Raw genomic sequence first — 13,470 nt, 5'->3', positions numbered from 1 at the left:
ATAAAAGGGGTCTAAGGGGTCTCACAAGTTTGTACGAGTCTATGATTTTCTGTGCTACAAACTTAAAACTTGGCAGAGAGATAGTTAAAAGTCAGTAGACGACATAGTTGTTAAATATTTTATATACGTATCGTTAGATGTAAATGAAAACACATTCTTTTACGTTTTATTATCTTAGAAGTACTCGTACATTACATTTTATTTAAACAGTATATAGTTTATGAGTTTACAAATTTGTTCTTGTAGAAATTCTATCGTCTTCATTAAACCTTTTGAGATCTTCAATCTCATACCACAGGTCAGCGTGATACAGAGCTGCGGTCTCCATTTCTATCTCAGCAGCTGTCACTGAAAACGAGCAGATACCTATACACCAAGTCTTTTGAAACTTTTCTTTTTGTTATGTTTGCTCTCAAACGGAAAAAGCAGAGTTCAATTATATCGTCAAGTAACATAGGTCGAGGAAAAAGCCTTTTCGTATTTTCTAATAAAAAGTTGTAAAAAAATTCATTCAGCTTTGATCGCCCAGTTACTTAAACACGTGACGACATTTTTGAAAAAGCTAGATTGATAGTCGACTAGTTACCATATAGCTGAAGATCTGAAAATTGACCATAAAATAAAATGGACCGTGTACTCATTTGTGAATCGCTCTTAAGACAATGATATGGAACGATTTTTGAAGAGATTGATCGTTTGTGACGAAAAGTGGAACACCTAAGATAAGAATGTACGAAAGAGATCGTAGTCAAAGGTAGGTAGTACCGTAGAAGCTATACAGACGTCCTACCCCCACCACTGTAGTTGCCCGACCTGTGTATAAGACCGTGGCCGTACCTACAGGTATAATTTGGTAAAAAAATATTTTTATTATTTATTTCTTTTTAAAACGAATCGATTCACAATAAATCGATTACAAGTGGGATATGTCATAATTATACTACTACAAAATCTAATTATTTTTTTTAATAAATAAAAGTATGGATTTAAATAATCTAATATTAAGTACTAGCTTTTACCCGCGGCTTCGCTTGCATTGAATTTTCATTGATAAAAAGTATCCTATGTTACTTCTAATACCTCCAAGAATATGTGTACAAAGTATTATAATGATCGGTATAGTAGTAGTACGTGAAAGCGTAACAAACAAACTTACATTCACATTTATAATGTTAGTAGAGATTATTTAATCTCCATTATATGTTAAAGATCAACATATTTGTCTGAATGAACTGGATAAACGTTTTGATTGAAACGTGACGTAGAGGTGATGAATTGAAAATTTTATACATCACTGACAGATATCATACGCATTATTTTTATACGTTTCTTGTTAAGGTGGCTTAACAAGAAACATAAAAATAATGCGTTAATTAACTAGATTATTTATTTATCATAATAACTGCAAATATCTAGTAATATGAAATTTTAATAATTATTTTTGTTTTTTTTTTTTTTCAATAAAAGTACATTTGCAAAACTTACTTCTTAAGTTTATAATAATTTCAACGTTCTTTTTTAAACGCGCTAAATCATAGTCAATTTCTTGTTGAACTATGTTGTAAAAATCAGGGTTATTAACATCAATTTTCGGTAAAGTATTAAAACATTTTTCGTTATTATTCATTATTACAAATTTAATACAATTCAATATTTTCCAGTAATAGTTATTACATAGATTCATTAGTTAATTGAATATTTTATTTCGCGCTAAATTTAGTTATTACAGACAATATAAATTATATACAATATATTTTTATACAAATAAATATTAAATTGTTGAAAGTATTTTTATAAATATAATTAAATAAATATCGAACGATTGTTTAAAGTATAATTACATACAAAATACGTGTAAAAATAGAAAATTTTATTATGATAACAAATTTTACTTTGAGTAGCTGTCAAAGATACTGAAAAGACCTCAGATTAATAAATAAAAGGATATATATATTTATAAACCTTTTGTTTATTAATCTGAGGAAAAGACATTAATCTTTGTTATTGTGTGAAAAAATGTGATAGGTCGATATTTATATTCAAAAATTTAAACTTATAAAATTGTTATCTATGTATACTTGCAGTCTACTTGGAGATGAAATGTACGTCTGAAATAACTTAAAATTTAATCTGAAAACTGTAATTCTATTTACTTGGAGATGAAATGTATGTGAAATAATTAAAAAATCAATTCTAATACTGTAATGCTGTTGATAGACAGTATTAGTATATTATAGGTTTACAATAAATCAGTGATGTTAAAGATATATTATTATTATAGCTTTATGATAAATATTATAAAATTCTATAATTCATAAATATATTGTATATTAATTTAAGTTTATAAGTTTTTGCAGTTGTAGGCTAATTTTCGGTTCATAAGTTTATTTACAGTTGGTCAGTTTATTAGTAGTTAAAAAAATTAGTATTTGGTTATTAGTAGTTGATAAGTTAATTTTCAGTTGTATATGAATAAAATAAATGGTTTTCTCAAAATTAAATATTAATAGTTTATTGTAATACAAAAAATATACAAACAGTAATTACAATACTAGCAACTTTCCGATTGTGAAAAGATTTATTATAAATTTAGATAGAAACACTGACCATAAGATCAGGTCACCAATCACGTTCGTGTCTTTGGTTCGTGTAATCTTGGAGACCAATCAGAATTACGTATTAATGCTTCACTCAACAAAGACCATAAAGACCATCACTTCTTTTATGAGAGAATAAAATTGAAATACCACTGACAGATTACTGACGTTTGTTTTGTTTAACCTATGTTTATCATTGTCACTTACTGTCACGCGTTCTTTTGTGAAAATTTTGATAGAAATACAAAATACATAACTTTAAATAACAGTATCAATTTCACTAATGATCTTCTATTATTTTTCTGGTATTGAAGTAAAATTAAATTAATTCAAAATGCGAGAAATGAGCGACGACGATCGTGATATTGATATTGAAAGCGATGTTGGTGTTTTCCTTATTCCTTGTAATCGTCATTTTCGTGTTTATTTTATTGTCTACCTTCATGTTTATGTAATTTGCAGGCCGAAAACGACTCAGACTCAAGACCGCACGCCAGGGGCAGTTTCAGCGGCAGTGGATATTATTCCCAGGTAACATTACACATTTTAATTTCGATAAGGCTATTCGGACACTAGCGTGACCGCAGTGGTAATTTAGCACGACTGGCACTCGAGATAAATTATATGAAGGATTAGCGTTAATATTAAATTATCTGAGCTTTTAGCGTGAACAGGAGTTTTTATATTAAATTTAATCATTTTGTTAGTTCGTAGTCTTCATCATTCCGTAAATTTATTTATTAAGGAATAGCCAACAAGAGATACATTAATAATAGTTTGTTACACATGAGCTTACAATAGGATGTCAATTTTATTTTATTTACAGATTGTTACAACATGCATTATCACGTCAAGTAATACAAATAATTAGTTAATGAGTAAATTTATCAATAAGCAAACATTAATTAAAATCCAAAATGACAAGATCGTTAATATGTATCAAGTTTGATGTGCTAATCTAGTAACAATTTAGAAATACCTGTTGAAATACAATGTCTAAAGTATACAAATTTAGGATGATCTAATAAAAAAGAAAGAAGGTTAAAAATAAAAAACAAAAATTAAAAATGAAAAATAAAATTTACTTGCAAAATGTTATGGTTTTAAACATTACTTTTTCGCAAGGGTATAGCTAGTTTTTTGTAGACCTTTTTATCTAGAGCTAGACAACATTTTTATTGCAACTTTTAATAGGTAGGAAAAAAAATCAGCGTATTTTAATTACGGAAACAGAACCACAGATCTTTACAGTTCACAGACGTTTTAGCCATAGACAATTGTAAATTCCTTTTAGATTTGTAACTGTTCTACTGTAGTCTGTAATTTGTACTGTAGGCACCTATTGCCCCTATTGAATTGTACAAGTGTTATTAATTATTATTATAAATTTTACATGGAGCAAAAAAAAAAAATTTAGAAATTTAATTGGTATTACTTTTACAACAAATTCATTTGTTGAAAAAGTTCAACAATTGTATTTCAAAAATAATTTTAGATTAACGGCTTGCAAATTTTCATCTATAATCGTTATTTCCAAAATCAAGAATAACTTTTTTCAATTTCAATTTACTGAAGGAAATTTTTGTATTTCTTCTAAAAGGTTTATTAATCTGTATAAATAAGGTCAATCATGCTTAAAAGAACTAAAAAAACAAACAGTTATTAATTTTTTCTTTTAAATCATCGTGAAATATAGATATCTGTTTCTATTATATATATATATACTAGCTAACCCCGCAAACGTTGTTTTACCATATATGTTATTAACTTCCTCAATCCCCCCCTGTTATAAAGTGGGATGAAAAATAGATATTCGATTCTCAGACCTACCCAATATGCACACAAAATTTCATGAGAATCGGTCAAGCCATTTCGGAAGAATTTAACTATAAACACCGCACCACGAGAATTTTATATATTAGATAATTAAGAATTATAAAACAAATTCTTTTCAACAATTTCAATTCTTTTGTTTGTATTTATAGATATACCATTTGCATAGAGCCAACGATTTTCAATTTTTATCAATCGATATTAATCTCTGGTACATCGGCTTAATGGTAGCACTTTTCTTTTCAATTTATGGCTGCCAGAGTCATTACGATAGATGGGTGTGCAATGAAGACAGAATAGCATTCTGTTTCTTTTTCTAGCACACGCAACGCTTTTATGTTTTAAAATATAGCTAGTTACAATGAAACGTCACTCACTATAACCAATTACAATGAAACTTCACTTAAGCCGGCGTGCGCAGTGCGCACTGCGCACGGCATTAGATGATCGCGTCCATCGATAGCCTCACCAAATTTGGGCTCCGTTGCAAGACCTGTATATGAGACCGTGTTTGATAGCAAACGTTACTTACGGTAAGGAATATATCCGCCAACCTGCAGTGGAGCAGTGTGGTTGATTAAGATTTGACCCTTCTTCTATATGGTAAAAAGGCCTATGCCCCTCAGTAGGATGTTACAGGCTAATTGATAATCAATTCAATCAAAATATGAGTTAAAAAACCATTGTTTATGTTTTCAGGCTGAAAAGAGAGCTCATCACAACGCATTAGAGAGAAAGCGTAGAGATCATATTAAGGACAGTTTTAGTTCATTGAGGGATTCAGTGCCAGCACTACAAGGAGAAAAAGTGGTAACATGAATTTTCTATATTCTTATTTTCAATTGAAGTATGTAATGTAGTGTGGTATCTGCTTCTAATGACACAATATCATAAACATAAAGTTGGAAATTTTCTACGCTTCTGTGTTTATTTGACCGGGCAAATTTAAGAACCTAGCGCAACATGTATTGTGTGGTTCTCCTCTAACTGAATTTTTTATATATATTGAAATATATATAAAAAATTCAGTTATGGTAAAGAGTAGATTTTATGAATTAGGAGTTATGGAGCTTTATAATATTTTAAGTATTTTTTAATCAGTATTAATATTTTCTATTAAAGAGTACGTATTATAGTGAAATATGTTTTTTGTAACAATGATACTATACACAAATATTCAGAACTCAGTATTTATAATCAATATTTTGAAGAAAGCAATATATAGTGTTATGATATAGTTCTGTTGACACAGAAATACCATACACATAAAGTGGAATTTGGTATTTTTAATCAGTACTTGTATTTTGAATTGAGCATAATTTGGAGTGTTGTGATATAGTTCTGATAACACAGAAATACCAAACACCTAAAGTGGGAATGTAGCATTTGAAATAAATTTTAATATTTTTAGTTGAGCATTATATAGTGTTGTGATATTGTTCTTATGTCACAGAAATACGAATTAATGATATTTGTATTTTCTTAATAGGCGAGTCGTGCACAAATCTTGAAAAAGGCTGCAGAATATATACAATTTATGAGACGGAAAAACAACGCTCACCAACAAGACATAGATGATTTAAGAAGACAAAATAACGTATTGGAGACACAGAGTGAGTGTTTTTTTAACCGACTTCCAAAAAAGGAGGAGGTTCTCAATTCAACTGTACTTTTTGTATGTTACATCAGAACTTTTGACCGGGTGGACTGATTTCGACAAAATTTTTTTTAATCGAAAGGTGGTGTGTGTCAATTGGTCCCATTTAAATTTATTTGAGATCTAACAACTACTTTTCGAATTATATCTAATAATGCGTTTTTACTTGACGCTTTTTTCGTCGACCTACGTTGTATTATACCGCATAACTTTCTACTGGATGTACCGATTTTGATAATTCTTTTTTTGATGGAAAGGAGATATCCCTTGTTTGGTACCATGATAAGGAAACCAGGATCTGATGATAGGATCCCAGAGAAATCGAAGGAAACTCTCGAAAATCCGCAATAACTTTTTAATAGGTGTACCGATTTTGATAAATTTTAGTTTTATCGAAAGCTGATGTTTATCATGTGGTCACATTTAAATTTTATCGAGATCTGATAACTACTTTTTGAGTAATCTTTGATAACGCGTAGTTACTTGACTATTTTTTCGTCGATCTACGCTGCATTACTCGTCGATGTAATTGAAGTCGGTTTTTTTTTCGTTTGCGAGCAAACACAATTATTTAACAATTATTTTTTATATAGCCTATAATCTCCCTCTGTAAATGGACTGTTCAAAACAAAAATAATTTTTCAATTCGAACCCTACAGGTTGGTAGTTACTTCCCGAGATTAGCGCCCTTAAAAAAACAAACAAAATAGATTAATGATATTTTAATATTATGGTTTCATTAGATGATGATGATGAGTAAACATCTTTAATGCCTCTTAATTTAGATAAAAATGTTTATTGATAAGGTGTTTCTGGATCGACAATCGCATTGTTAGGACTCTAGAAAACCTACGATTTTCAGATTTTTTTCTTGCCAAATATTAATAGTAAATGCGCGGTCGGGCCTAGTGATACATAATTATGTAAGGTTACGGTTTCCCAAGAAAAGCGACGGAATTAGCGTTAATTACATTGGGTTAGAAGTTTTCATTAGCTTGGATTTATTTTATTTGTAAATTGAACATTCGCATTGCTTGCATTCTCTAAAGCTATGTTTTCATAGTATATAATCGGACTTTGAGACGGTCACTAAGCGTAATATTTTAGTTTCATAGGTGTAAGTCAACGTTCTTGAAAATCAAATCTGAATTTAATAATTTTGAAGGAAGTTAGGACTTACCAAACTTTTTCTGCTCTTTCTCTAATCTGTCTTTATGAATTTGATAAATTGGAATTAACGTGGACGTAACAGAAGAGTGTCTAAGTTACTTTGGAATGAGTTGAACAAAGTCACTAATGACTGAATTTTCAAAATGCGTTGTGTTTCTCTTGATAAATCCTAGTGTAATTAAGGACTTCCATATAATTTCATCAGAATGCGCGATAAAGTTCATTCTTGGATCAACTATTGTGTCTTAATCTTTTAATATAATTATTATTAATATTATCAACAAAGCTAATAGTGTTGAGATAATTTTGTAAAAATTTAGAGTCTGAAATATATTATATACTAACTGTGCCCCGGCATTAATTTGAAAAAAAAAATAATCCTACAGCCTTATTTTTTTTTATAAAATTTACTTGTATTCATTATTATTATTATCAACTATGTTATTGGTAAAGCTATTGTAGTACTGGGAGGATCAGGAGATAATCAGCAGATGATCAGCAGATGATCTGCACGTGATCTGCAGATGATCTCCAGATATACTCTCACTCCACTGTTTATAACTTATCTTAGTGTGTATTGCGCATAAATAACGACCTTTAAGCTATTGGTAAATGGAGTAAAGCTTACGGTCTAAATATAAATCCAAACAAAACGAAAGTCATTATTATAGGAAGCTCCAAATTGCTTAGTCGTATTGATAAATCTGAACTACCTCCTGTTACATTTAATGGATTCACCGTTCCATATAGGGAAACGTGAAAAATGTAGGTGTTTTCTTCGAGCAACATCTCTCTTGGGGTCCGCAGATCTGTGAAATTAGTTGCAGGTTGTTCGCTTCGGTTGAGTCTATCCGCAGATTACGTAATTACTTACCCATTCCTACTAAAATTGCTTTTGCACCTTGCACTCTTATTACCAATTCTTGATTATGGTGATACTTGCTATTTTGAAAGAGGAGCAGCTTAATAAGCTTAAGCGCATTCAGAATTTATGTATAAGATTTACCCAACAAACATTTACGACGTTGAGTAGACGTTTTGGTGACAACTTAATGTTATTTAGTATAATCGTATAAACGACATTAGAACGTTTACTCGACGGCATTAGGGCCCATTTTATTCAACTTAAGGCGCTAAGAGTTTCGTGTAACAGTCATATAAATACCTATATAGTCGCATAGGAGTCATATACACGTTGGCGATTTGACTACATGTCATGTAATGATAGCTGTCGCGGCGTGTATTCGACTTCGTGTCGAGTAATAGCACACAATATGACGTTTATCTAACGTATTCGTTGTATTATTGTCATTTAAAGATGATACTTTTATATTGAACGAATGAAAAATTGTAACAGATTATAAACATAACACACACTAATTGAATTTGGCAGTTTTTTTGACAGCTGAGTTAAAATATTGTATTTTTTACTTTGTTGAGGTGATAAAACCATTTCATCAGTTACAAACCATTGTGCAATCAAATTTACTGATTAATGTGAGGTAACTTTGTAACGAATTTTTCATGCGCTTTTAAAATGTTAATGTTTTCGTATATTTTTATTAATAATTTATTAAGTGACTGCGTTATATGACAACTATGTAACTTCCCGACGTATATACTGCGTACATATTGTAAATGTGTACGCCATGACAGTTGATTTAGGGATCAATAAGAAAATAATAAAACGCCTAGCTAACTTATTTCAAATAATTTATATTTTCAGAACAGAAGAATTTACGAGACATATAACTTAGTTAAGTCTGAATAATACTTTTTTTTTAGGTAAACCCCACAATTATGATCCATATTTATGCGGATGTTGATAAGTTTTTATCGAAGATGGACTTCATCGAAATGATATGCGCAAATTTGAAATGGCCGTAGTCATTAACTCATTTTATATTTTGTTCTCGTTGTTATGGATGTGGTTTCCAGATAGCCCGTGGAAATAGACCGTTACATTTTGTTTTAACAGACAAAAATGTAAATAATTTATTACGTCATGGTTTATTTTGGTGCCCCGACTGCAAGTATTTTGCTATCTATAATCTTTTTTCATAAGACGAATGCGAATATTGTAATTAGGCAATAATGTGGTAGGTGGGTAGGTGTGATACCTAAACCTTCCACTTGTAAATTATATAATTATTTAGCAAGCAAAAAGATTACAAATTTGAATTTTATTATTTGTTATGTTGCGATTTTGTACCTATGTTCTTTTTGTGACATTTTATTTTTTGTAATTTTTGATGATGTTATTAGATAATTAAGATAATATAAAAGTAATACAGAGAATATAAAAAATATATATAAAAGAAGGTTTGTAACGATTAACGCACGTTAACGGGTTTAAACGTGATTAAAACTTTTACTAAAGTCTTATTATTAGTTTTCAAGAAATATTTATAAGTTGCCTGTTGTATAGTAATTTTGTATAATCTATTGTGAGATTATTAGCTACATAAGATGTTTCAATATGGCAAACCAAATGAAGGTATTAGTTTGTTAATTTACATTTATGGATCAAAAGGCGATTTCAGTTTTTCCAAATGTAGCAATATTTCAAAGCTTCGCTTAATTTTGATTTCAAATAAGTGTTACATTTTGACTAACTTGAAATATTAATAACGTTCTTGAGGATAAATAAAAAATTAAACAATTTTTACTACCTTTTTTATTACCTATTTCTTAAATGTATGAATAAGCGGAACATAATATATATTTGAGTTGTATGAAACACTAACCAATTTACACTTTATATCAGTAATATAATATTTGGCTTCAGTTTTCGAAATTTCATCCTCATATATCATAAATATATTAAGATATGAAGATTTCATAGGCGTTTCATAAACATCGTTCCTTTAGTTTAAAATTCGATTTCCATTTATTTGAATACATCCCTCGTTGCAGGTAGCAGAACGCAATTCAACAAGGTGGTTGTTGTTAGCCAAAAACCACTTATTTCCATTATCAGTTGAGAGGATAAAGGTTTCAAGTTGAATCACTGTCTTGAATTTATTTCCATATTTGTAACTTTTCATCGAAGGATAGTTCATAACTATCCTTCGTAGTATCGTTTCTTAAGTTTTCTACTTCAATATTATATATCTCTATTAATCTATTAGCAATTTTCTGAAGTGGCCGATTTCCATTTCTGATCATTCTCTTTATTTAACTTAATTTATTTTCAAAAGGATAAGCATTGTCTTCATTTTCGGACGCTGAATAACTGTCTTCAACTTCAGAATATGAACAAGAGTCCTGAACTTCGGCAAATGAACTGTGGGGTATACTCGTAGTATTTTGGTTAAATTTGCATTTACCTGTGATACGGAACCCTTCTTATTTGCCTCAGTCACAGCTTGAGCTTGAGTTCTATTACAATGATATTGAATATATATTGATAATTGATATATATTGAATGATAGTTGTTTTTAACTTTTCTTTTGAATGCACCACTTCTTTTAATACTTTTCCAATTTTTTCGATTCATGTTGTACGAAACAAGTAAATAAATTTTAATATGACTTTGATTTCAAAATGGTGGAAGTTGTTTACAAGGTTATTATAACCCTTTAATATGAGTATTAATTAAATAACGGTTGTATTATCATTTTTGTAATACTTTAGGATGTATACAAGTTACACCAGTACACTTATTCGACTTATATATAATAGTTACAAGTACTACGTGTAAACAATTACTATTCGTTTAGCAGATGTTTAAAAGGTAATTATATGACAAAATTAATAGTATTATGACGTTTACACTACGAAAACGTTTACACGACGAAAAGTTGTATATGCAAGTTTTATAGATGTCTTCATAGACGCTATTATATGACGATTGTAAAGAAATGTCGAAATAACGTCTATACGACAATGTTATACGACAAAAAATGTATACGTCTATATGGACACATAATGCACCATAACATGACGTAGAGTTAAAAAAAATACTGTAATATAACTTTAATAAGACTCAAAGTCATATAATTGTTTGATTATATGACAAAAATGTTTGTTGGGTTATATTTGGACTAAGCAAAGATGATCATATTTCCAAATTTCGCAATAAACTCAAGTGGCTCCCTCCCTCCATTTGCCTTCGCAGACATACTTATATCCTTAACCTAGTTTACTCTATTTTATTTAGCCCTGTTACCCCAACCTATCTGAACGAACGATTCAAATTCATTGGTGGGTTGAATATTAGACGTATACAAACACTTGCAACTATAAATAAGACTGTTAAGAAGCATTTTCTTAAAATTCAACGATAAACAAGTAATTTATAAATGCATATGTATTAATATGTATGTGTGTGCGTATGTATATGTATGTAGGTATGTTTAATTATTTGAATATATTTATTATAAATTTATTCTAACTTGTACAACTATGCTGACACTAGACCATTTCCCTTGCAAGGGTTGCCTGGAAGAGATCGCTTTTTAGCGATAAGGGCGCCCCTTGTACCTAATGAAAAATTATTAAAATCTTTCTTGTTTTTGATATACAATAAAGTGTATTATTATCATTATCAAGATATGTATATTTGAGTAAAACAATATACTTTTTTTTATACATATGCTCATTAGTATTTCTTATAATTTCAGTACGATTACTAGAAAAAGCAAGAGCTAGCGGAAACTTATTGGAAGCACATGAACTAGGGATTGGAATCAAGTCAGAAGGAAGCTCACATGACACGGACAGTTCTGATGGAGAAGGAACCACGCGACGCGTCAAGAAACTCAAAATAAACAGTACTAATTCGTAATTATAAGTAACTAAATGTAAAGTTATTAGGCAATTTAGTCGGTTTCTTTTAATAAAACAATATATTTTGAGATCTATTTTTACCAAAGAACCAGTTCTGTGGTTTTCTTTTACTGAAAATTGCCTACTAATTTTAACATTTTGATTTAGCAATAATATTTTTAAAGCATATTTAAAGCTGAATATTCTTATGAAAGTATCTAGCTTTTGTTTTGCGAACCAAAAAAAAATTGTTATATATTTTAATGGAAAACATCTAGCAAGCATTGTAAATAAGAGTTTAGAGGTATAGTTCGCGTCATGTAAAAAGAACGCTGGCCTTGAAGCTGCGCAGAAGCGATTTATCGGTCTATTTGGTGGTATGGGGTAGGAGACGGGAGTGTTTATCACGTGTCGCATGCTTGCCGGTGTGCTATTGGTTGGACAGTTTGACGTCGACTCAAAATATTATCGCGCACAAAAGTTTTAAATTACAAAATTCTCCATTTACTATTTATTTCATAAAAAAACAAATAACAATTTATCATTTTAAACACATAAAAACTATTAAGATACGAATATCGAGAGTACAGATAATTAATATTTTAGAATACGACCTTTCAATAACTAAAAAATTTGTTATTGCTTTTGTTTAAAAAAAAATTGTGATTTTGTAAAGTGATAATTATTATACTTATTTAGTCCGAATTATTCGCACTTGTATTTCTAGTATTTTTTAATGTACCTACCAATAACCATTATACGAAGCCGCGAGTGAAAGTCTAATTAAAAAATAAAACAGTAGTACTTTTGTGCGCGAGTATACCCATGCGCAAACGCACCCCCTCCAGTTTCTTTCAGCGTTCTTTTTACATGACGCGAACTATAACTATATATTAATGTGCTAAACATAATACTGGCACGGATTGTTTGTGTTTATGTCAAATCTTTCAACGTTGAGCGTTAGCAGGTCACCCTATGACCATAGTCGAAAAAAAAAGGGGTAATTAGGTCATTGATATACATGCTTATAGTATATGTAAATATCTGTAGTCTTTCTTAATTTAAAAATTGATTTATTAAAAGTTGAGTTGGTGATTTATGCTGTCTTCGAAAGTTTAGTCATTTGAAAACTTTGAAAGTATATAATTATACGTTGTGGTATATGTATACCTTTTAGTCTTTATTTTTCACTTTTGACTCGCTTTGTGTTTCTATCGAAATTAACGTGTGACAGTAACGAGTAAACAGCTTTCATGCTTACGAATTTGATAACAATGTGAATTGATAAGAGTGTTTCTGGGCGACAACAACTTTATCGCATAGTTAGGACGCTAGAAGTCCTAGGAAATTCAGATTTTTTTCTTCTAAAATATTAATGTTAAATGAGCGCTGGACGGTAATAACCCATAATTATGTAGGGTTTATGGATTCCCAAAAGAGTGA

General features: G+C 29.9%; 1 protein-coding gene across 1 annotated transcript; it reads left to right on the top strand.

Moving 5' to 3' along the window:
- The first annotated feature begins 2,721 nt into the window (after window positions 1-2,721).
- On the top strand, window positions 2,722-12,405 carry LOC123662547 (protein max). Its single transcript, XM_045597388.1, has 5 exons — window positions 2,722-2,979; window positions 3,060-3,128; window positions 5,130-5,240; window positions 5,920-6,043; window positions 11,883-12,405. Exons 1-5 carry the CDS (start codon window positions 2,932-2,934, stop codon window positions 12,044-12,046), a joined length of 516 nt encoding a protein of 171 aa, XP_045453344.1. The 5' UTR covers window positions 2,722-2,931; the 3' UTR covers window positions 12,047-12,405.
- Window positions 12,406-13,470: the final 1,065 nt, after the last annotated feature.

This window comes from Melitaea cinxia, chromosome 18 (genome assembly GCF_905220565.1).
Source record: "Melitaea cinxia chromosome 18, ilMelCinx1.1, whole genome shotgun sequence".
NCBI classification, from domain to species: Eukaryota; Metazoa; Arthropoda; class Insecta; order Lepidoptera; family Nymphalidae; genus Melitaea; species Melitaea cinxia.
This window is presented reverse-complemented; position numbering and strand designations above follow the sequence as displayed.

Bases quoted from the DNA above. Each gene is read 5' to 3' on its own strand.
- LOC123662547 (XM_045597388.1), top strand. From the start codon at position 2,932: ATGCGAGAAATGAGCGACGACGATCGTGATATTGATATTGAAAGCGAT. The intron at 5,241-5,919 runs GTAACATGAATT...TTTTCTTAATAG, and splicing joins CACTACAAGGAGAAAAAGTG to GCGAGTCGTGCACAAATCTT. The intron at 6,044-11,882 runs GTGAGTGTTTTT...TTATAATTTCAG, and splicing joins TAACGTATTGGAGACACAGA to TACGATTACTAGAAAAAGCA.